This window comes from Scyliorhinus canicula, chromosome 25 (assembly GCF_902713615.1).
Source record: "Scyliorhinus canicula chromosome 25, sScyCan1.1, whole genome shotgun sequence".
Lineage (NCBI taxonomy): Eukaryota > Metazoa > Chordata > Chondrichthyes > Carcharhiniformes > Scyliorhinidae > Scyliorhinus > Scyliorhinus canicula.
Genome location: NC_052170.1, coordinates 6,186,787 through 6,211,213, shown reverse-complemented (window position 1 = coordinate 6,211,213; position 24,427 = coordinate 6,186,787). Strand labels below are relative to the sequence as shown.

Genomic DNA, 24,427 nt, shown 5'->3' with positions numbered 1-24,427 from the left:
AGTGAGGCAGGGAATTAGCGGGAGTTCCACAAGGCAGTCACTCAGTCTCTTCATTATAAAGTAGAGCAATGATGTGGAATGTATCTGTATATTCTGCAGGATAAATCGACCTAGCTCTATTTAAGTCTGAGTAACGAAGGTGAGCATGTCGAGCAGTATGATGGAATAATAAATACTCTTTGTGTATCTGCCTCCTTCAGGGCCTTCAAGGTGACCCTGGGCCTCCAGGTCAGCAAGGCAACCCAGGGCCTCAGGTGAGAATGCACTGAAACTGTACGAAAATGATTGAGGTGTGCCTTGCTAAGAAAGAACCCAACCCGGTCACTTCGAACTGTTACCCCTTTCATGTTTGATCCCTCTTGAATAATTCCCTGTGGCATTCCGCAGCGGGATTTTCCACCCCAGCCCCACGGGTGACCCACCATTGTCTGGCGGCCGGGCCTTCCGGTTTCGCTGATGGTCCACGCGTTTATCCTCTGAAGCTTGGAGGGGGAGGGGGGGGGGGGGGGGGCGTAATAAAGCTGTCATTTAATCTCTCTTGTGGACGTTGATAATTACTATTTATTGGAAATTGCTTATGGGATGCATGTGGGACTGGCAGAGTCCACCTTGCCAATTAGTGCCAGGGTCCAGGAAATCGCTTACGTCACTGTAAACTCAGTGCAATCATTCCCCAAGTACTGAACCGTTCGCTTTGTATGTACTGATCCAATTAGACTCCAGATGGTTCCCTCAGCAGTCCAATCTCCCATCCATCAAACGCTGGGTAATCTAGTTAAATATTAAAAACGGCTGGTTACTCTGGAAGAGTGAGTGATGCCGCATTAATGACCAAATTATATCGGGTCGAGGAAGAAGCGCCTTGCTTCTTAAAAGGGTAATCGCACCATCGTCTCTATGTTTTACAAGTCCATGTTCCCGATAAGGTTTTTTGCCACCAGTCGGACAATCGTACTTTCTTTCAACATAAAAACAAAACGCAGATCATCCCAAACCTCTGATCCCATGCCACTCGCACAGGGCCAGCCGGTGGATGCATAACTGGAGCAGTGAATTGTCTGTGCATCACATTATCAGCTTCTCGGAGGTGGGAGATGTCCCTCAGATCTCCTGAGGCGAGTTGCTTGAACATCATGGGGGCCGGTTTAGCTCAGTTGGTTCGTGATGCGGAGCGAGGGCCAGCAGCGCGGGTTCAATTCCCGTCCCGGCTGAGGTTACTCATGAAGGCCCCCCCCCCCCACCTGCCTTCTCAACCTCGCCCCTAGCCTGAGGTGTGGCGATCCTCCAGTTAAATCACCACCACCTCAAAGGGGAAAGCGGCCGGTGGTGATCTGGGACCATGGCGACTTTATCGTTATTGTTTTGCTCTCAGAGACTGCCTTTATTTATATATTGTTTCTTGACAGGGTTTTCCTGGACCCCAAGGCCCCATTGGACTGCCCGGAGATAAAGTAAGTTCTCGAAAGGTTCCTCTTGCCATGCCTTGTGCGATCTGAGCGTAGTTGAGAACTGAACTTGGAGATGGGAGAGACGGGACAAAAGTTAGATCTTGGGGGAGCGGGACAGGGACTGGCCGACATTCATCCCTCAATTATTATCCCCAATAAAAAAAGATTATCTGATCATGACTGCGTTTCCGTGTGTGGGATCCTGCTGTGCGCACGTTGGCGGCCATGCCTCCTTACCTGATCACTTTATGCCACACGTTCACAGTCGGATCTGTTACGGCAGAGTTGGGTCCCAGGTTCCGCATTTGCAGTTTATTAAAACCATTCCAGTAATTCAGATGGGAAGAGAAATAGCTCAGTGCTCCACTGATAGTATGTGCTTTCAGTCCTCATTAGCATGCTGTCCTGGACTGTGCTGTGACATGTTTCAGTGGCAGCTGAAGGAATGGGGCGGGTGTGGTTCAGTCTTGTCTCGGAGTATTTGTCTAGATTTATTTGTTAATGGTGTGACTCTACCTGTCTGGAGTACAGCCTCTGCCCGTGTGGAAACCACGTTCTGTGCCGTGCGATAGTTACATTACAGACTGCGTTGGGTCTGCAGGATGGAAAGCCAGCGGTTGAATGTTCACTGTGTACAGTTCAGGAGCTGGGCGCGACCTGGTATCTCGCTATTTGAGCCGGGTTTGACTAACATGTTGCTTCTCTTCTCCAATCGTTCCAGGGACCTCCAGGCAAGCAGGGACTGCTGGGGCTACTGGGAGTAGATGGTCCTCCGGTGAGCATTATAGATGGCGTAGTGTCAACTCGGTGACCCTGAGCATGACAACTCTTCCTACTCTCGAGGTTGCTGTCTTCATGGTGTAGCAACAGCGCTCCTGAATCTCGTTTTTGCTCCTTCTTTTTTTCCCACCCGAAGCTCTTTCGTTTTCTATTCAGGTAAAGTCTTGGTCACTGCGCCCATACCTGCGAAGTCTCTTCTTGCGTCTCTGCCGCACTCAAGTGCATCATGTTGTTAGAACATAGAACAGTACAGCACAGAACAGGCCCTTCGGCCCTCGATGTTGTGCCGAGCAATGATCACCCGACTCAAACCCACGTATCCCCCCTATACCCGTAACCCAACAGCCCCCCCCCCCCTTAACCTTACTTTTAAGGACACTACAGGCAATTTAGCATGGCCAATCTACCTAACCCGCACATCTTTGGACTGTGGGAGGAAACCGGAGCACCCGGAGGAAACCCACGCACACACGGGGAGGACGTGCAGACTCCGCACAGACAGTGACCCAAGCCGGAATCGAACCTGGGACCCTGGAGCTGTGAAGCATTTATGCTAACCACCATGCTACCGTGCTGCCCAATTAGATGGATGGCTCTCTCACCTGGGGCTTGTTAACTCCCAATTTCTCTCTCTCACAATCTCTCTTGTGTCCGTCTATTTCGGTGATCGCAACCCCTCCCCCCCCCTCCCCCCCTCCCCCCCTCCCCCCCCCCTCCCCCCCTCCCCTCCCCCCCTCCCCTCCCATCCCGCCACTCTGTGTGGCTCTGACCACCGTGCCAAGGAATAACAGTAGCGGGAAAGGAACTAACATGTCTCCATTTTTAAAAAACACTTCCTCATCACAGGTCTCACATCCCGCCCGGCTGCCCTCAGCCTGTCCCCGCCAACATTGGACGCCCCTCGACCCTTTCCGTATCGGCCAAGACTTTTGTGCAGCGGATTAGCAGGGGTGGGGCCTTGCAGGGGAACCCAGACTGCCTCATGTAGGCTGCCCCCTGACAGAATTCAGCAGAGGGCTCGGAGAGCTCCATTTAGCCGCTGTGGGAGCGGTTGCCCAGCTTGGCGATTGCTGCACAGGCTGAAACAAAATGGCGGCTTCTCCGGGTTTCGCCCGAGTCTTCGTTCTCTCCCTCTCTCGCAGTCGCCCTCGCTCTGCTGAAATGCTGGAATTCTCCGGCCCCTGGGATTCCCTTTTCCCGCTGGCAGCCGCCAACCCCCACCCCCACCCCCCGGCCTGCTGGTTTCCTGGCGCCATGGGGTGGTTTCCTCATCGACAAGCGGCGGGAAGAGAGCATCCCATGGCCAGCGGGTACCGCGCGCCCCCGGAGGAACCCCCGCCTGGGGGAACTAGGGGATCCCGCGCCCGGTTTTTGAAAACTCTCGATTCATTCTTTCTGGGGCACCGCAGGAAAGGGACTGAGGCAAAGCGAAGGTCGAGGGCCGCTTCTCAGAACCCCGTCTGCTGTGAGGAAGTCCAGATATGTACAAAGACTTGGGGGAGAAAACGACTTTAGAAAGGACTTCAGGGTCGCTGGGAGGAGCTTTTCAAAGCTGAATCTGGGTGGAACATTACCAATCGAGTCAGACTCTTCCCAGTGATTGGAGGGCCTTGAATGAAAGGACCGAGGTAAAAGATTCAATCAAAGACCTTTAGGAGAATGGATTTTTTTTTTTAAATTTAGATTACCCAATTATTTTTTCCAATTAAGGGGCAATTTAGCGCGGCCAATCCACCTACCCTGCACATTTTTGGGTTGTGGGGGCGAAACCCACGCAGACACGGGGAGAACGTGCAAACTCCACATGGACAGTGACCCAGGGCCGGGATCGAACCTGGGACCTCAGCGCCGTGAGGCGGTTGTGCTAACCACTAGGCCACCGTGCTGCCCAGGAGAATGGATTATTGAGATAAAACTTTTACGTTGCACATTTGTTGACCATCCCTAATTGCCCTTCAACTGAGAGGTTTGCTCGGCCATTTCAAAGGATATTCAGGCGCCCACCACGTTGCTGTGGGGTCTGGAGTCACGTGTAGGCCAGACCAGGGTAAGGGCAGCAGATTTCCTTCCCTAAAGGGGAGTTAGCGAACCGCAACTGATAGTTGTCACGGTCACCATTACTGAGACTTGTGTCCCAGATTTATTCATTGACGTTGAATTCCCCTTGCTGTGGTTTGAATCCACACCTTCAGAGTGTGAGGCGGGGCCTCTGGATTGCTAGACCAGCGACGTTACTAATATACGACATCCCCTGAGCCTGTGGTGTGCATGGGGTTGATAGGCACGGTGGTATAGTGTTTAGCACTGCTGCCTCACAGCGCCAGGGTTTGATTGTGGCCTCGGGTGACTGAGTGGAGTTTGCCCGTTCTCCCCGTGTCTGCGTGGGTTCCTTCCGGGTGCTCCGGCTTCATCCCACAGCCCAAAGATTGCAGGTTAGGTGGATTGGCCGTGCTAAATTGCCCTTAGTGTCCAGGGTTGTACAGGTTAGGTCAGGGGGACAGGGCATGTTGCTTGGGGGAGTGGACCTGGATAGGATGTTCTCTTGGAGGGTTGGTGCAGCCTCGATGGGCCGAATGGCCTACTGCACCACAGCGATTCTATGAAGGTGGAATGAAGGTCACAGTCAGATCGAGCAGAAGTATTGAATGGTGGAGCAGGCATGATGGGCCAAATGGTCCAATCCTGCTCCCACTTCCTGAGGTCATATCAGCATTCCCCCCCCCCCCCCCCCCCCCCCCCCTCAACAGCCGGTCAAATTTAAATTCAATTCATTAAATCTGGAATGCAAAATTAATCTCAGTGATGGTGACCAGGAAATCTCATCGACTGTCGTAAAAACCCATCTGGTTCGCTAATGTCCTTCAGGGAAGGAAATCTGCCGTCCTTACCCGGTCTGGCCTACACAGTGATTTGGTTGACTCTTAACGTGCACGGCCAAGCTATTAGGTTCAAGGGCAATTAGGGGTGGGCAAAAGAAAGTGCTGACCTTGCCAGCGGCGCCAATCCCATGAATGAGCGCCTTTTGTGAGGAAGGATTGGCTGGAAGACGAGCGAACGAACAACGAAAGAAGCGGAGCAAGCCATGAGGTTTAAGTCAAACGTGACCAATTGGCCTGCCGCAATATCCATTGAATACTCAGGAACGCGAGCCGGGCAGGAGAGACGCATTCACGGGTCAAAATGGCACCTTCACTGTCGTGGCTAACGCGAGATATCAGGACTTTAGAGACCTGTGCGCAGAGAAGGGGCTAACGGAGCATTACATGGTGAAGTGAGGAACGTTAGGAGCGGAGGAAATCTTGCGTGCAGATGTTTGAATATTTTGATGCATTGGCAGCTGTATTGTGGCTAGCACAGCACAGACAGATCGCAGAGGAAGAGTTACCGCAGCTGCCCCCTCCCCCCCCACCGGTAAATTAGGCCTTCGTGGGGATCAAGCATTTGAAGCAAGGATTTAAAAAAAAAACAATTTTTTTTGATCTTCGTCTTGGTTTCGAAAAGATGGAATTTAGCTTTTGAAGTTTGTGTTTTGTGTTTTTCATCCAACGGAAGATGTAAACAATCATCACGGTGCCCGACGTTGTAAAGGGGAGGCGTACTTCCCTCATTTCACCGGAAGGTTCTTTCTCCTCACTCAATCAATCGATTTAAACTCCCGATGTCGACCGGGTGACTGGGGGAGGGTGGCAGTATTTTTTTGAAATTCTTTCATCGGGTGTGTCCGTTTCTGGTCGGGCCAACGCTTGTTGCCCGTCCCTAATTGCCCTTGAACTGAATGTCGTGCTACCACCATTCCAGAGGGTGGGTTGGGAGTCACCCGCGTTGCTGTGGGCCTGGAGTCACGCGGAGGTCAGCAGATTTTTTTCCCGAAAGGGCGTGGGTTTTTACGACCATCGATGGTTGTTTCGTGGCCACCATTGCTGAGACGAGCTTTCAATTCCAGGTTCTATTAATTGAATCTAACTTGTCCTGTGGTGGGATTTGAACCCGTGTCCCCAGAGCATTAGCCTCTCCGGATTATTAGCCCAGTGATGCCATGAATGGGCTGATTGAGGGAACCGATCAGTAACTGGTCTGGTTTCTCTTGGGATTCCAGAAGACAAGTGAGCACCTTCTAGCACGGTAGCACAAGTGAATAGCACAGTGGCTTCACAGCGCCAGGGTCCCAGGTTCGATTCCCCGCTGGGTCACTGTCTGTGCGGAGTCTGCACGTTCTCCCCGTGTGTGCGTGGGTTTCCCCCGGGTGCTCCGGTTTCCTCCCACAGTCCAAAGACGTGCAGGTTAGGTGGATTGGCCGTGCTAAATTGCCCTTAGTGTCCAAAAAACGTTCAGAGGGGTTATTGGGTCAGGGGGATATGGTGGAAGTGAGGGCTTAAATGGGTCGGTGCAGACCCGATGGGCCAAATGGCCTCCTTCTGCACTGTATGTTCTAAGTTCTTAATCCTGAAGGTTTTGCAACAAGGTAGAGGTGGGAAAAAGAGTTTCCACTTTTAGTATCCCTACAGAGCAGAAGGAGGCCATTCGGCCCATCAAGTCTGCACCGATCCTCCTAAAGAGCATCCTATCTAGGCCGACTCCCTCGTCCTAACCTTATGGAGGTATCGCTGATAAACTCAATAGAGAATTTAGGGGTACCTTTACCCGGAGGGTGTGAGAACGTGGAGCTTGCTACCACAGGAGTATTGAGGTGAATAGTATCGATGCGATAAGGGGAATCTAGACAAGCACGAGGGAGAAAAGAATGGATGGATATGGTGGGAAAGGGCAGAGTCGCATTTGGGGCATGACCAATGGTGTGGTCCAGTTGGACCGAGGTGTGTGTGCTGTATATTCTATTTTTATGTGTACAGTTGTTTTGTGAGTTAACTTTTTTTCGGAAAGGCATGTTAATAAACTGTACCGAGATCTGCGTCCTTCATTTTCCATTCCCATACTCCCTGTACGACTGGTTTGGACTTGAGCTGTCCATGGAGAGAGTCTAGATTGGACAATGCCAGAAGCTTTCAACAGTAACAATCGATCAAAGGATTAGCTGTTACCTCCTCGGACACAGAACATAGAACATTACAGCGCAGTACAGGCCCTTCGGCCCTCGATGTTGCTCCGACCTGTGAAACCACTCTAAAGTCCATCTACACTATTCCCTTATCATCCAAATGTCTATCCAATGACCATTTGAATGCCCTTATTGTTGGCGAGTCCACTACTGTTGCAGGCAGGGCATTCCACGCCCTTACTACTCTCTGAGTAAAGAACCTACCTCCGACCTCTGTCCTATATCTATCTTCCCTCAATTTAAAGCGATGTCCCCTTGTGCTAGACATCACCATCCGAGGAAAAAGGCTCTCACTGTCCACCCTATCTAATCCTCTGATCATCTTGTATGCCTCAATTAAGTCACCTCTTAACCTTCTTCTCTCTAATGAAAACAGCCTCAAGTCCCTCAGCCTTCCCTCATAAGATCTTCCCTCCATACCAGGCAACATTCTGGTAAATCTCCTCTGCACCCTTTCCAATGCTTCCACATCCTTCCTATAATGCGGCGACCAGAACTGCACGCAATACTCCAAATGCGGCCGCACCAGAGTTTTGTACAGCTGCAACATGACCTCATGGCTCCGAAACTCAATCCCTCTACCAATAAAAGCTAACACACCGTACGCCTTCTTAACAACCCTCTCAACCTGGGTGGCAACTTTCAGGGATCCTCCCCGTGTGTGCGTGGGTTTCCTCCGGGTGCTCCGGTTTCCTCCCACAGTCCAAAGATGTGCGGGTTAGGTGGATTGGCCATGCTAAATTGCCCTTAGTGTCCTAAAAATAAGGTTAATATGGGGGGGGTTACTGGTATAGGGTGGATACGTTGGCTTGGGTAGGGTGATCATTGCTCGGCACAACATCGAGGGCCGAAGGGCCTGTTCTGTGCTGTACTGTTCTATGTTCTATGTACATGGACACCGAGATCTCTCTGCTCACGGAGGTGAATATCATTAGAATGGAGACGTGCTAGGCCGCTGTCGCCACCCGATTTAATTGAAAGATACCAAATCGAAGGCCTGGCTGTTCATCCGGCCTACTGCGAGTGTTGCCAAAACCTCCAGGATTGCCCTGGAGTCTCCAGGAATTGGAGATTGATCTCCTGGTTGACAAAAGCCAGAAGGAATACCATTAGTACTTTTAAAATAAAACCCTGAAGAAATTGATTCATCAATTAATTAGAAAAATCATTGGAGTTGTGGATGTAAAAGGTTATTTTGAGAGGAAGGTGTCATTTGATGGAACTTCCTGGGAAATGGCCACTGGGTTTGGGAGCCCTGGAATGGAATGTACAGGACATTATCAAGGAACGAAAGGCTTGGTGCTCATACAAAGTAATTTTAAAAGTATTTGAAAACATCGTTTTAAAGTAACTTTAATTACTGACGGAAAGGCCATGGTGCCGACATGAAGTGTGTTCCTCGCAAGCTGTTCAGTGCAACTTTATTTGTGTTTCAGGGTCACCCTGGTCGAGAAGGTCCAGCAGGCGATAAGGGGAATGCGGTAGGTCATTTACTGACTGGTTGGTGCGATCATGACCGGGCTTAACATGTATCAACTGTATTGATCAGTTGTTTTCTGTTTGGTGATGCGAGTCCGCTTACTATTGGTGCTCACTGTGTTTGATTGGCAAAGCCTGGGCGTAGACTCGTCGGGGGGGGGAATAGTCTATTTTAAATCCCAGCCTATCGAGAAGATTCACCCCTCATAAATATCTGCCTTCAACCCCCTCCCATGTAAGAGGATTTGCATTAGGTATCACTACAATCCTGCCATCCCTCACCACTTGGTTAAAGGAAGACCTTGGATTTGGGACAGTGTTGTGACCTTCCCAGAGTATTTTAACTCGCTCTAACTTGGGCAGGACCTGCTGCTTTTCCGGGTGGAGGTTTCCCAATAATTTCTCTCTCTTTGTGTCTCCCTTCCTGGCAAATAATTCTCTGAGGGTTTGCAAATGTGAGGAAGTAACGGCGTCAACCCTTAGTCAGTCGGCCGTTCCTCCAGCCCCACCACCACCTTTCTGCCGACACTTGCTTTCCTGTTTAAATTGTGTCGTTTCAGTGAGATCCCGATCGCGGTTGATTGCCGGACTCCTTTTTGCTGGATGCTGACCTCCCCGAGCCGGTGTTAGACAGAACTGAGTTGCAGTTGGATGCTGTTTTCCTCGACATCAAGCCCTTTACCCTCTGAAGCTTGGTTGCTGTTGTAGGGAATGTGGTTGCCAGTTTTGTGCACAGCAAGCTCCCACAAATAGCAATGAGGTCATGACCCCGAGGCCGGAATTCTCCGGCCGTTCGCCGGCAGCGAGATTCTCTTTTCCCGCCGTCTCCTCAGCCCTCCCCGTGGGTTTCCCAGCCAATGGCGCACCAAATCCTCCATCCTCGCTAGCAACAGTAGCAAGGCAGACTCGCAACAGAGCAGCCCGTCCACAATCATTACTGACGTATGAATTAGGAGCAAGAGGAGGTCACTCGGCCCTTCGAGCCTGCTCTGCCAGTCAATAATATCGTGGCTGATCTGATTGTAACCTCAATCCCACATTCCTGTCCACCCCTCTATAACCTTTCACCCCCTCGTTGATCAAGAATCTATCCAGCTCTACCTTAAAAATATTCACAGATTCCGCTGCCTTTTGAGGAAGAGAGTTCCAGAGACTCCAGATCCTCTGTGAGAAAGAATTCTCCTAATTTCTGTCTTAAATGAGTGGCCCTTGTATCTATATTTTCTTTAAAATAAACTTACCGTTCCCAATTCATTTATTCCAATAAAGGGGCAATTTGGCGTGGCCAATCCACCTACCCTGCAGATCTTTTGGGTTGTGGGGGCGAAACCCACGCAGACACGGGGAGAATGTGCAAACTCCACACGGACAGTGACCCAGAGCCGGGATCGAACCTGGGACCTCGGCGCCGTGAGGCAGCAGGGCTAACCCACTGCGTCACCGTGCTGCCCCCTTGGCCCTTATATTTAAGTAGTGACCCCTTGTTCTAGAATCGTTACAGCAGACACGGGGAGAAAGTGCGAACTCCACACAGTCACCCGAGGTTGGAATTGAACCCGGGACCCTAGTTTCCGGGGAATTCGGAATGCCTGTGAGATGGTTTGACGCCCTCGTCCAAGATGACCAGAGTGGCAGCAGCCGCGTTCGCGCCCTGTGCCCCTGGAGTGGGGCTTGAACCCACGGCACTCGGTCTCGAGAGGCAAGGGCACAGACCCAGGGAGCCACGTCGGGCAGCGTGAGTGGGTGGGTTTGGATTAGTTCCCTTGTCCTGGCACTGCCGCAGACTCCGTTCTGCTGGCTGCGAGGTTGCTACAGCTGCACTCTCCCTCACCGCGCCCTCTCCCGCCCCCTCACTCTCTTCACATCCACTGTTTTGCGTGCCTGCAAATTTGGGGTTTTTTTGTTCCCACGCTGTGAACTTCTGCTCTCGCTCCCAGCTGCTGAGGACAGGTGTGAAGCAACCCGCCCCTGTCCCAGAGGGACAGCAGGAGGAACGGACGGAAAGAACTCTTCCCCTCCCCCCCAGCGCAGGCTTGCCCCCCCCCCCCATCCTCACGGCTGCATTGACCACACGCTCCCACACCCGGAAACTGTCCAGCGGCCCCTGCTGGCAAACCAGGCAAACTGCAGGTGAGGACAGAGTGTGAGCCAGCCGGTTCCCCCCCCATCACCATCAGAGAACACGCCGTCTCGCGACGTCGGTGAGCTTGCACGCAAAGTACACCTCGGATGAGGAACCGCAGACACCCGGTCGCGTCCGATCCGGGCAAGCCAGGGGTTTCAGGAGTTAAACGTTGTGCCGCAGAAATAAACCCTGATCGGAGACCGAGATTGGCCAATTATTCCATCAGTCTAAAGATACAAACCTTTATCTCCCGAGTTTTCCCCTTAACCCTTTTCAATCTTAGTATTCAGTGTTTTACTGTCGGGAAAAAGCTTCATACTTTCTGTTTTTAAATTCAAGTGTCTGTTACAACAAAGTGCCAGTGGAAATATAACCCAGGCCATTTTTCTGCAGGGTCCTCCAGGTGCACAGGGACCCGTAGGATACCCTGGAGTTCGAGGTGTCAAGGTAAGAACGTGTGTGTGTGTGTGTGTGTGTGAGAGTGTGGGGGTTGTGGTGTGTGTGGGGGCTTGTGGTGTGTGTGAGTGTGTGTGGGGGGGGGAGGTTAGGGGGGTTGTGGTGTGGGTGGGGTTGTGTGTGTGTGGAGTTGTGTTAATGTGTGTATGGGGGGGTTGTGGTGTGTGTATGTGTGGGGGGGTGTGTAGGTTTGTGGTGTGTGTGGGGGGGGGGTGTGTGTGAGTGTGTGTATGGGGTTGTGTTAGTGTGTGTGTGGGATTGTGATGTGTCTGTGTTTGTGGTGTGTGCGTGGGGGGGTTTTGTGTGTGTGTGTTTATGTGTGTGTGTTTGTGTGTGGGGTGTGTGTGTGGGTTTGTGGTGTGTGTGTGGAGGGGTTTGTGATGTGTGGGGCTGTGTGTGTGTGGGGGGGGTTGTGTGTGTGTGTCTTTAGGTCTGTCTGTGTCCATTTGTTTGTGTCCATGCACACATCTGTGTGTCCGTTTGTGCGTCTGTGTGTGACTATGCACGTGTCTGTGTTTGTCCGTATGCGCGTCTGTGTGACTGCGCACGTGTCTGTGTTTGTCCGTGTGTGCGTCTGTCCGCATGTCTGTGCACGTCTGTGTGTATGTGCGTGTGCATACATATGTGTGTGTGTGCATGCATCCATACATGTGTGTGAGCGCATGTCCATGTGTGTATGAGCACGTGTCCGTGAGAGCTTGTCCGTGTGTGTGTTTGTATATGTGAGAGAGTGGGATTAGTGTGCAAAGGGTTCGCAAATTCATAATGAAGGAAATTGGACAATCCCTTTGTTGGACATGATGTGTCTGTCAAGCAATACAGTTTCTGAAAACATACATTGTCCTCTTCGGCGTCGAACGTTCATTAATTCACCATGAAGGGTTTCGATCTGGAAAGTCATTTCTGAAATCTTCTGAAGTGCCCTCTTGATTTACTCGACCCTCGATTCCCAGCCTGCGACTGCATCTGGTGAAGTGACACAACTGGCGATGTTTCTGGCTGGAACACTTCAAGGACATTGTCTGCAGTGGGTGTGTGAGGAGATCATTGGGGGGGTAAAGTCCTCCCCGTTTTTGACTTGTTCTGTTTAAACCCCCCCCCCCCCCCCCCCCCCCCGACACGCAGTCTGGTTTTGCACTGGGTTAGTCCACACTCTGGGTACTCTGGCAGCCCAGCCCTAAGAACGAGCAGTTACCGGGGCCAGGAAAGCGCTAACCTGGCCCACACACACCACGATCGCTGGAGCTTCGTGGCTGGGTACATCTTGTTGACCTGCCCATTCCTAGCCCTCCTGGACCCCCCCCCCCCCCCACCCCCACCGATTCATTAGCCGTATATGGCCTCCTCAGAGGGGTAAATTTTTAAAATCCACAGGGCTGATAAGAGGTAGAATCCCCAGGACACTCCCCCATTCCCTCCAATGATTGAAATCACATCGGTCACGATCTCAATTGAATGGTGGAGCAGACGGGACGAATGGCCTACTTCTGCTTCTCCGCCTCATGGTTAAATCAGTCCAGGAGTGGCGCACCCAATTGCCGCCCAACAATGATTCACCTTTTTCATCACATGATCTTGGCCGGAGACCGGCGCCCCCTTTGAGTGCCGAGATTCGGTCAGTGTTCACAACGGCAGTCGACGCGCGTCCCAGAGACTCGCTCCTCTCTGGGGATGCCGAGAGCCAGCTGATTTTTTTTTAACTCCAGCATCTCTGTCGCTGGCTTGAGGACTCTCTAATCTCCCGTTAACCTCTCTCTCTCTCGGCAGGGCGCAGACGGAAACAGGGGGCTGAAGGGGCACAAAGGAGAGAAGGTGAGAGGTCAAATCCACGCTGTGGCAGCTGGAGGCTTGCCAACCCTCCAGGGTTGGTCCTGGAGTCTCCGGGGTGAGAGAAGACGAGAGGGGGGGGAGGGGTGGTGGTAGCGGGAATCGGGGGCGCGGGATCATTGGGGTTTTTTTAAGCTTTTGTTTTCAAGTGTTTATCACACTTTACAGTTGCTCACTTATAAACCTGTATTGGAGATTGGGGGAGTTGGGTGTTTAACCAGGGTGATGACTCCATCCAACCTGTTGGCAATAGGATGACGCATGGGGTGATGCAGTCTACAGTAAGGGGGGGGGGGGGGGGGGGGATGGGGGAATGTACCTTGTGTTGTCCTGAACCCCTCCCCTATGAATAACCCATTCTGGAAAAGCGAGGGAGGTCATTGACTGACCCCGTGCAGCTGATGTATTAATACGTTCTCTGCTGTTTTTGCTGAGATTTGTGTGTGTGACCAAAGACATTGCTCACTCAACTAATCAATGATTTCTGACCTTTCTCTTTACCCAGGGGGAGGATGGATTCCCCGGTTATAAAGGTGACATGGGACCCAAAGGGGACAGGGTGAGTTTTGTGTGCGTGACCTTGTGTTAACAAGCCTGAATATAATAGAATTGCCGACTCAGTAGGTGTTCCAGTGTCTCTTACTTGTTCTTGCTTTCTTTAGGACACTTTCTTTATTTCCCCCCCCCCCCCCCCCCACACACACACACACACCGTCTCTCTCTGACTAACCCTGCAGCTGTCTATTCTAGTAAACTTTCACTTTTGCCTCTCCACAATCCTCCCTTTGCCCAGAAATGACCATTCGAATTGGGTGTGATCTCTCTCGCTTTCTCCCTCCCTCACTCTCTCTCTCACTCTCTGTCTCTTTTTCTCTCTCTTTCTCTCTCTCTCTCTTTCCCTAGATTTTCCTCTCTCTTTCATTCTCTTGCTTTCTCTTTCTCTCTCGTTCTCTCCCACTCTCTCTCTCTTCCCGTACCAGCCTCCCCGAGCGGGCGCCAGAATGTGGCGACTAGGGGCTTTTCACAGTAACTTCATTTGAAGCCTACTCGTGACAATAAGCGATTTTCACTTTCACTTTCTCTCGGTCTTTATCTCTCCTCAACCTTTCCTCTGCCCAGGGTTGCTTCTTCCAAAGGACCATAAGACACAGGAGCAGAATTAGGCCACTCGGCCCATCGAGTCTGCTCCGCCATTCAATCATGGCTGATATTTTTCTCATCCCCATTCTCCTGCCTTCTCCCCATAACCTCTGATACCCTCATTAATCAAGAACCTATCTATCTCTGTCTTAAAGACACTCAGTGATTTGGCCTCCACAGCCTTCTGCGGCAAAGAGTTCCACAGATTCACCACCCTCTGGCTGAAGAAATTCCTCCCCGTCTCTGTTTTATAGGATCGTCACTTCAGTCTGAGGCTGTGCCCTCAGGTTCTAGTTTTTCCTAAGTGGAAACGTCCACTCTAACCAGGCCTCTCAGTATCCTGTAAGTTTCAATAAGATCTAATCCTTCTAAACTCCAACGAGTACAGACCCAGAGTCCTCAACCGTTCCTCATACGACAAGCTCTTCATTCCAGGGATCATTCTTGTGAATCTCCCTCTGGACCCTTTCCAAGGCCAGCACATCCTTCCTTAGATACGGGGCCCAAAACTGCTCACAATACTCCAAATGGGGGTCTGACCAGAGCCTTAGACAGCCATTAAAGTACACCCCTGGTCTTGTATTCTAGCCCTCTCGACGTGAATGCTAACGTTGCATTTGCCTTCCTAACTGCCGACTGAACCTGCACGTTAACCTTAAGTGAATCCTGAACGAAGACTCCCAAGTCCCTTTGTGCTTCTGATTTCCTATTTCCCCATTTAGAAAATAGTCCATGTCTAAATTCTTTTCTCCTTCCAAAGTGCATAACCTCACACTTTACCACATTGTCAACTCCCTCTTTCTCTCTTCATCCCCCACTCTCCTAATTGACGATGCCCGGCGGCTTCAGTATTTTCCAGCCTCTGTGCAGCTGAATAGTGTCAGCCCCTGCTATAGGATCATACAGAAGGAGCCATTCGGCCCATCATGCGTGTGTCACCTCTGTCAAAGGGCCCCGGTTTCCCTGCCCTTTACCAATTCACCCAGACGAACCCTAGACTATCGGCCGAGGTCCCTGATTGGGAGAATCATTTTATAATCATTAATCTTCCTCTTCTCAACAATAAATAAAGCTTGGCATCGAATATCATGATCCTCGCGAGATTTTGATGAAGGGACATGGTTTGTTATTCAATCCCTTGCACATTCTCCCATTGTGTCAAAGTGTTTTGTGCTGAGGAGCGTCACCTGGGTTATGTTTCCCGACCTTGTGCTTCACCTCTGATTGGCAACAGTCACTGACCCTGCTCACGGGTTCTGGGGATGGGTGGCCACAGTACGTTCTTCTATCCATTGTAATCCACCTTCTCACTGCCTCCTATTCTTGGTGAAAGCGCTTCATCATTCATTCCTGACAACTTCATTCTCAATGCAACCTTGCGGATCTGCACCTGAGGCGCAGGTGACCTGCAAGGGTCCCGACCAGGTGCTGGAAGGTGGGGGTTAGAACGGGTGGCTAGTTTATCTTCACCTGGCACAAACCCGATGGGCTGAATGGCCTCTTTCCGTGGCTTAACCTTTCTGTGTCGTTCTATGGTTGACCCGGCTGCCTTCGAGGGGAATGCTGGGTCCAGACCCGTAGGAGTTCAGACAAATAATCTCGTTGAAAGGCGCATTTCTGAGAGGGGGGGGGGGGTTGGACAGGGTAGATGCTGAGAGGAATGTTACCCCTCCTGGAAGGATTCTAGAGCTGCTTTTCACTTTTTATTCTTTTGTGGGACGTGGGAGCTCCTGGTTGGGCCCAGCATTTGTTACCCTTCCCTAATTACCCCTTGATCTGAGTGGCTCGTTCGGCCCTTTCAGAGGGAGCAGTGGCTCTGGAGTCAGCTGTAGGCCAGACTGGGTAAGGACGGCGTTTTTCCTTCACTATGGGACATTTGGGAGCCAGATGGTTGTTCACGACAGTCGACGTTGGTCGTCTGAGATTAGCTCATGCATATTTATTTATTCCAATGCATTTAAGTGCTATCAGCTTCTGCGGTGGGATTTCACCCCGTGACCTCCAGATGGGCCTCCAGATTATTAGTCTGCTGATCAAATATGCCCTCTAACCTAAGGAGCACGTTTTCAGAATATTAGTGGGGGGGGGGGGGGTTTCTTTAAAGCTAAAGTTTCGAGTCTGGATGACGACTCCGAACGTTGGCTGGAGTTCTCCCTTTGCGGATGCCGCCAGACCTGCTGAGGTCGGAGCGCCTGCCGATTCCAGCATCCGCAGCCATTCGCTTTGATTCGTTCCTTCCGTGGGTCACTATTCTTCAGTGGGTCAGGACGGAGGGAGGCAAGGGAGCTGAGGGCCACGGGGAACTGGTGACGGAGTGGAGTTGGAGGCCTGCTTTTACAGAACAATGCAGCAGGCCCAGGCGGCTGAATGGGCCTGCTCCTATTTCATATGGTGCCCAGGCTGAGGAACAGACGTTTAAATCAGTGCTCCAGTTGTGGATATATATATAAACGCTGGATTCTTATGCTTGTGGTCAACATACAGAACACCCATATGTGTACTGTGCACACATGGGGATTTGGTTCTGGGAAGCTCAGAAGCAAAGAGGTTTATTTTTTTGAGCGTGCTGGAATTCCTGCCCTCCGGGATGAAACCTTACTGACCGTTTAAGTATGGGATGTTTTACTGGTTTCACAGAACATTCTGCTATGACACAGCAGCAAGCTGGGGTGATGGAGTTTACATTACGCAAACCCCCTGGGGGGGGGGGGGATTGGGGTGGGAAAGTGCATTCTAAGGAGGGGAGACTGTTTTATGTTGTGTTCTTCAGCGGGGAGGAGAAGGCCTCGGTACTTGTTCCAATGATTTAACTTGAGCAAATAGGAGAGTGGAGCTGGACAATCGCTGAGCATTTCAGCCTCACCAACCCTTTATCGTCAACGTTCATTTGTCTGTTAGCGGTGAGTCAGTGGGCGGCAATCTCTTGAGTCAAGAAGTCGGGGATTCGAATCCCACTGCAACGTAACGCAGGGCGGCATGGTGGGACACTGCTGCCTCACAGCGCCAGGGACCCGGGTTCGATTCCCGGCTTGGGTCACTGTCTGTGCGGAGTCTGCACGTCCTCCCCGTGTCTGCGTGGGTTTCCTCCAGGTGCTCCGGTTTCCTCCCACAGTCCAAAGATGTGTGGGTCAGGTGGACTGGCCACGCTAAATTGCCCTTAGTGTCCAAAGGTTGAGTAGGGAGATAGGGATAGTGTGGGGCATTTGGCCTAGTTTGGGCGGTCTTTGGAAGGGTCGGTGCAGACTCGCTGGGCCGAATGGCCTCCTTCTATACTGTAGGGATTCTATTCTATTCTGTTCTATTCCAGTAACAATGTCGGGCTGGCACTCCCAGTGCAGTACTGAGGGAGTGCGGCACTGTCAGCAGTGAAATCTTCCAGGCGAGATGTTGATCTGTAACCTCGTGCGACCCCTCAGAATGGGTGTATTTTGGAAGACCAGCAAGCCAGATCACTAAACAAGCATCATCCGGCCATCGCCCCATTGCTGAGTATGGGATCTTGCCATGCACAGATTGGCTGCTGTGTTTGGTCCATTGCAACGCTGCCCAGCCTTCAAAAGCACTCCACTGGCTGTCAAGTGCTTTGGTAGCGCCCTGTAATAGCGGAAGGCGCTATAGAAATGAAAGTCTGCCTGAGGGCCGAAGGGCCCGTACTGCGCTGTAATGTTCTATGTTCTATGTTCTCTGTTCTATTATCCGACAGCCGTCCGACCAAATGGCGACGGAAGAGACACGCCGCCCCCTTGTGGGGAGTGCGCAGAGCTGCAGTCGGTGCGAGAGGTCTTTGCGAACATGATGCTACGAACTGATTGCTCTCTTTCTTTGGCCACAGGGTGAAGCTGGTTTATTGGGCCTGCGAGGGGAGGATGGCCCGGAAGGAATCAAGGGCCAGTTGGGTCTGATTGGCGAGTCGGGTCCGAATGGTCAGCCTGGTGACAAGGTCAGTTTGTGCTTCACGCCTTTGGGTGTTCTGGTACCTCACGCGTTCTTCCAAAGTAAACAGCACCCCCCCCCCCCTCCCCTCCCCCCGCCAACCCCCCTCCCACCCCCCGGGGCTCTCAGTCCAGATTTGTCACAGCTGCACCCCATCTGCTGGTCATATTTCAGCCTAGCGGAAGGTAACAGGCTTCACTCACACGACCGAGGCAGAATTCACAAGGTGAAGGAGGTCATTGGCAACAATTTGTGCCTCGTGTTGGGGTCCAGAGATCCGCGGGAAACTCCTGCCCCAAGTGTAGGTAAAACCTGGCTATTGTCAGCCACCGGCTCCTTCTTCCCGATGCTTGAGTCACCTCATTAGGGGAACGAATACTCCCTTCGTCACCCCCCCCCCCCCCCCCCCCCCCCCCCCCCCCAACTGCTGGGAGAACACCGTGTTTGTGCCGACGTCAATTCAGTAACCAGTGCAACAATAACAAGGGCTTGTGCGATTCCCCTCCCCCCACTGAGGGACGTGTCCAACTAAGATGATCCCTGGTGGGGTGGGATTGGCTGAGGAGCCCATGTTAAACAGGTTGGGACTCCACTGATTGGGATTTAGAAGAATGAGGTGTGATCTCAGTGAAACAGACATACAGATCCTTTGGGTGGCAAATTTTAGCGTGTCAGTCACCCGAGGCTGGAATTGAACCTGGGCTAGGCCCTGTGAAGCAACAGTGCTAACCACGGTGCCACCACATTTTCAGCCGGCACTGCAACGACGGGCTGAATGGCCTCTATTTGTCTGGGCGGTATCTATTCTTTATTCCTAAAGTGCTCCTTCAAACCAACCTCTTTGACCTGAACGGGAGATCGCAGCACCTCCTGCCCCCCCCCCCCCCTTGAGGGGGCAGACAGGGTAAATGCTGAGAGGGTGGGTGTTTTCCCCTCATGGGAGAGTCTAGGACCAGAGGGAGAGTCTCAGAATAATGCGGGGGGGGGGGGGGGGTAATTTAGGACTGAGATCAGGAGGAATTTCTTCTCCCAGAGGGTTGAGTCTTCGGAGCACCTTCTCACGGTGAGCTGTGGGGCAGAGACCTTGGGTCGGAGAATTGCCGGGGGCCGGAGTCAATCCCGCCCCCGCCATGTCCCGAATTCTCCGCCACCCGAGATTTGGCGGGGACCGGTAGGTGCCCCCCCCCCCCCCCCCGGCGATTCTCCGACCCGCGATGGGCTGAAGTCCTGCTGCTGTCAAGCCTCTCCCGCCGGCGTGGATCAAACCACCTACCTTACCGGCAGGACCAGGCGGCGCTGGCAGGCCCTGGGGGTGGGGGGGGGGGGGGGGGGGGGGGGGGCAGGAGGTGCTGCGATCTCCCGTTCAGGTCAAAGAGGTTGGTTTGAAGGAGCACCTTAGGAATAAAGAATAGATACCGCCCAGACAAATAGAGGCCATTCAGCCTGTCGTTGCAGTGCCGGCTGAAAATGTGGTGGCACAGTGGTTAGCACTGTTGCCTCACAGGGCCTAGCCCCAGGTTCAATTCCAGCCTCGGGTGACTGACACGCTAAAATGTGCCCCTTAGTGCCCAAAGATGTGCAGGTTAGGTGAGGTTATGGGGATAGGGTGGGGGAGTGGGCCTCGGTAGGGCGCTCTTTCAGAGGCTCAGCCCAGACTTGATGGGCTGAATGGCCTCCTGCTGCACTGTAAACATTCTACGGCTTCTGCAGAAAAAAGGTAGCAGCCAATTCTAACCCGCAAGCGTGCGGACGCAGGTCTGACTCCACCACCAAGGCCAGGCGGTGACCCTTCCACCTTAAAGGAGGAGAGGGGGTTCCAGAGCTTCTGAGGCCTCAGCAGCTGAAAACACGGCTGCTAAACGACGGGAGCGATGAAAATTGACGGTTGCGCAAGAGATCAGAACTGGAAGAGCCAAAAGAGCTCCAGGGGTCGGTTGGCCGGAGGAGGTTACAGAGATAGGAAGGGTTGGCCATGGAGGGATTCGAAAGCGAGGGCGAGAATTTGAAAGGCAGGAACCAATGTAGGTCAGTGATGAAGGGCGCTGGCAACGGCGTTGATAATCAGCGATTGTACCGAAGATTCCATGCCATTTTGACAGATGAAGTGGAAGTGTTTTCATTGTTGATCTTGTGCTCACCTTGATGTAACGTTGAATCTCCCTTTTCCTTCCTTCTGAACAACAGGGAAATCTAGGTGTCCCTGGCCTGCCGGGGTATCCGGGAAGAAAGGGCCCAAAGGTGAGTGGGAGTTAAAGTTCAAAGTGCAGACTTCTGCCGTGTCAACGGCTTGAGTCAACCGTGGAGAATGAAATGCAGAAAGACACTGTTGACTCCTTTCCCTCGTTTCCTGGGAGATTAAGAGAAAAGTTAGATCGCGTTGAACCCAAATTTGAAAACACAGCTGGGTGAGCTCGCCTCCAGTTTGTATTGGAATTCCTTCTGCAGATTCAGGGGTCACCAGCAAGGAGCCCATCCCCAATTGGAATAAACGGGCAGTCTCTGCGATGGTGGCCATTAAACTACTGGATTGTTGTCAAAAGCAGGTTCAATCAGCATATAGGTTTTTGGGGCAGGAGGGCCATTCGGCCCCTTGAGATTACTCCCCCATTCAGTAACGTCATGGCTGATTTGCTTGTGGTCTCAACTCCAGTCTCCTGATTGTGACCCCCCCCCCCCCCCCCCCAACCCACCCATAACCCTTGACTCCCTTACCTAACAGAAATCTGTCTACGTCAGTCTTGAATAAATTTAAGGACCCAGCTCAGCAACCCGCTGAGAGAGAGAGAGAGAAAAAAACTCTCCTCATATCTGTCCTTAAACGAAGACCTCGTTCTCAAACTTTGTCTTAAGTATTTTCAACCAAGGCAGGTGCAGAACTGTGAGGAGCAGATCAATGAGAATCGCTTTGAATTATTCCATCAAAGGGCCAGTACAGAGATGGTGGCTGAATGGCCTCCTCTTGTGGCTCATTGTCTTGATGCTCGAGTTACATGAATTGTTGCTGATCAAGTAGCCCCTCCTCACCTTCTGCTTGGCTCACCATGTAGCAGAATGAGGTGACAGAAGGAGTGGGAAAGGTTTACTGGCGATGTTGCTGGTCTAACATCGACTGAACCCTCTCCCCTTCATGATCAGTTATATGCGATTAAACATTTTTTTTCTCTCCTTTGCAGGGTTCAACCCAGGGTTCAGGGCCTCTGGGTCCGAGTGGCGAGAAGGGAAGAAGGGTATGTGTGTCTCTGTCCGTCTATTCCTCTCAAAAAGGCATCGGGCTCCTGAACCTTATCACAATCCCAGGCCAGATCTCAACAGTGGCTGGGCCACTGAACCTTAACTCCCAATATTTTAGTTTATTTGTAAGACTGTGCGGGAAGAATGATTCCCTCCAGGAACGATTGCATGAAAAATATGTGGATTTGGTATTTCTAAAACAAAACATTATTAGAAATACAACATTAAACTTTTTTACTTCACATCTGAAAAAAGCAGCTTAACATTATTACTCAATTTCCCATTCAACAAAAATCTCTCAATCCAGCTTAAAAATCAACAGAGTACACAATAATACTTGCTTCACACACCAGATTCTGGCTCTGGTCAGAATCCTTTCAGACTCTGGCTGAACGTCTTCAAATAGCTGCTTCAACTGGGTTGTTCCAGCCTTTTTCTTGTCTTCGTAATAATAATAATCGCTTATTGTCACGAGTAGGCTTCAATGAAGTTACTGTGAAAAGCCCCTCGTCGCCACATTCCGGCACCTGTACGGGGAGGCCGGTACAGGAATTGAACCTGCACTGTGCTGTTTAAAATATTATTAATTTTTTTTAATGTAGCTATCCTACTGTGAAGGAAAACCGCCTTTACCTGTGGTCTGAAACACAACAAGGGTTGCCAGCTCAGAATTCACCTCCAGAAACCTTTCTCCAAAACTCTGGCTCTCTCTTAGCTCTACTCAGCACTGACATCACACCCCCAGCTCAAAAAAACAGATGAACTTTCCAGGGACTGAAAGCACATTAACTCCCCAGGGACTTCCCCAGGACAATCACTATCTATAAGCCCAGACTGAATAGCGCATTCCTTGGCCAATTTCGTCTGATGGCTGCTAAAACCGCCCAGTCCCTGCAGAACAGAACTCTTTTTTTTTGTTTACAAAAAAAAAAATCATGACCACTGCAGTCAAACACATTCTTACCCCAGGCTTTTAAACCTTAAATTGCCTGGGAAATCTGCCTTCCTTGCCCGGCCTGGCCTATGTTAACAGGATGTAAGCCACTTGGTAAAGCTGATGCCTGGACACCGGGCTTTTCTTTGCTGTTGGAGTTATTGACCTGTTCAGTCTTGCAACTTTCCTCCCACTCAACCCAGTGCCCGGCCATCCCCTACTTTCTTAAGCAAAACAGAAATCAATAAATTTCCCAGGGGTTGCGGGGGGGGGGGGGGGGGGGGGGGGGGGGGACAGCCGCTGGTGGGGCAATGTAACTGAGGCAAAACATCTAAGGAAACTTATCTAAACAAATCAAATTGTCGATCCACGGGGGGGAAGGGGGGGTGATGATGCACCTCAGCACCACGGCGCCCACGGCGGAAGGCCTGAAGTATACCGGCGCCGGCTGCGTGCTCCCTCTCCAGGGCTACCCGGCCACGAACCTAGCCGCAATCCCTCCTATTTCCACAGGCTCGGTGACCATTAACAGTTGTTCCCTTAACCGTCAGAATGTAATTAGCAGCAGCAAACGTCCAACAATGTAATTGACATGAACTAACCTTAACCATGTAATTGATGAAACGCCGGCGTGGCCGCTTTGTGACGCCAGACCCCACAGCAAGTGTGGTTAATTCCAACCGAGCAAGCCACCCTATCAACAAGAAGGCAGTCCAAGACCATTCCCCCGTCCCCGTCCCCGAGATAGTAGCGGGATCGGGGAGTGCCGTTGTGTAGAGATGAGGACTGAGTGACGTTAGTTTGCCGGCAATGTCCGAGGGCCACCTTGTTTGGCCATAAAATGGAAATAAAATCATCTTAACGTTAACCCTGTCAGCAATGGGCTAAGGAAGGTGTGGCGGACGTCACTCTGCCTGACGTGACAATGCCTGATGCTGACAATGGTGTTCGTACAGCACAGAGCTGTTAGCACGAAGGGAGAATGGTGGAAAATCTCAGCAGGCGAGCAACAGCTGGAGGGAGGGAAAACAGGGAAAGCCAGGGTAGATAAAGATAAACTATTTCCACTAGAATCTAAAACTAGGGGGCACAGTCTAAAAGCTAGGGCTAAATCATTCAGGAGAGATGTTGGGAAGAACCTCTTCACTCAAAGGGTGGTAGAGATTTGAAACTCTCTCCCACAAACAGTAGGTGGAGTTAGATCAGTTGTTAACTATAAATCGGAGATAGATAGATTTTTGTTAATCATAGATATTAAGGGATATGGACCGAAGGCAGGTGTATGGAGTTAGATCACTACGATCTCACTAAATGGCAGGATAGCCTCGAAGGGCTGAATGGCCTCCTCCTGCTCCTATGTTTTGAGTCTGTTTGACTCGGCAACAGAACCCACAGAGGGGGACAATGTGTTGGATATTATACCGTGTAAGAGGGGTAGAACAGCTGGATTAGCGATTAGTGAGAGCTGAGGGAGATTGCAACAAAGGTCGATGAACTTGACAGAAAGTAAAAGATGGCTGGGGGTGGGGGTGGGGGGATGGCTAGGGAGGGAGAGTTTTTTTGCATTGGGATAAAAATATGGGAGATTTTATTTTTCCAAGATGGAAGAGAAAGGTGACAGTCTGAGGTTGTGAAGCTCAATGTTGAGCTCTTGAGGAAAGTAACGTGTCCAATCGGAAGGGGAGGTGCTGCCGCTCCCGTTTGCGTTGGGGTTCACTGGAACACTACAGTAGGCTCAAGGACGGACACGTGTGCATGAGAGCGAGGTGCTGAGTTCAAATGGCACCTTTAACGTGACCTGCCCACACAAAACGAAAAATACTGCCCAAAGTATTAATGCAAAGGCCCATCCTTCAAACCTCCAATTGATCAAATGTTCCACACACGCGAGGCGGTCGGCAATTGTGGGTTCCCAAGAGGGAACTATACAGAGGACTCGGTGAATGAATTATCCATTTTCAGTATTCCAAACAGGGGGAAAAAAAGCTACAATACAGCAATTCCAAATAGCGGGGGAA

The 24,427-nt window shown here is 51.4% G+C and overlaps 1 protein-coding gene across 2 annotated transcripts in view; it reads left to right on the top strand.

Moving 5' to 3' along the window:
- The window catches only part of LOC119957252 (collagen alpha-1(XI) chain-like), a 282,576-nt gene that overhangs the window by 168,679 nt on the left and 89,470 nt on the right, over nucleotides 1–24,427 (top strand). For both annotated transcript variants that reach the window (XM_038785099.1, XM_038785098.1), the window contains 10 exons: nucleotides 201–254; nucleotides 1,407–1,451; nucleotides 2,170–2,223; nucleotides 8,721–8,765; nucleotides 11,282–11,335; nucleotides 13,112–13,156; nucleotides 13,677–13,730; nucleotides 18,144–18,251; nucleotides 20,429–20,482; nucleotides 21,418–21,471. In XM_038785099.1, the coding sequence (XP_038641027.1) occupies nucleotides 201–254; nucleotides 1,407–1,451; nucleotides 2,170–2,223; nucleotides 8,721–8,765; nucleotides 11,282–11,335; nucleotides 13,112–13,156; nucleotides 13,677–13,730; nucleotides 18,144–18,251; nucleotides 20,429–20,482; nucleotides 21,418–21,471 (567 nt within the window). The remainder of the gene's footprint in view (nucleotides 1–200; nucleotides 255–1,406; nucleotides 1,452–2,169; nucleotides 2,224–8,720; nucleotides 8,766–11,281; nucleotides 11,336–13,111; nucleotides 13,157–13,676; nucleotides 13,731–18,143; nucleotides 18,252–20,428; nucleotides 20,483–21,417; nucleotides 21,472–24,427) is intronic.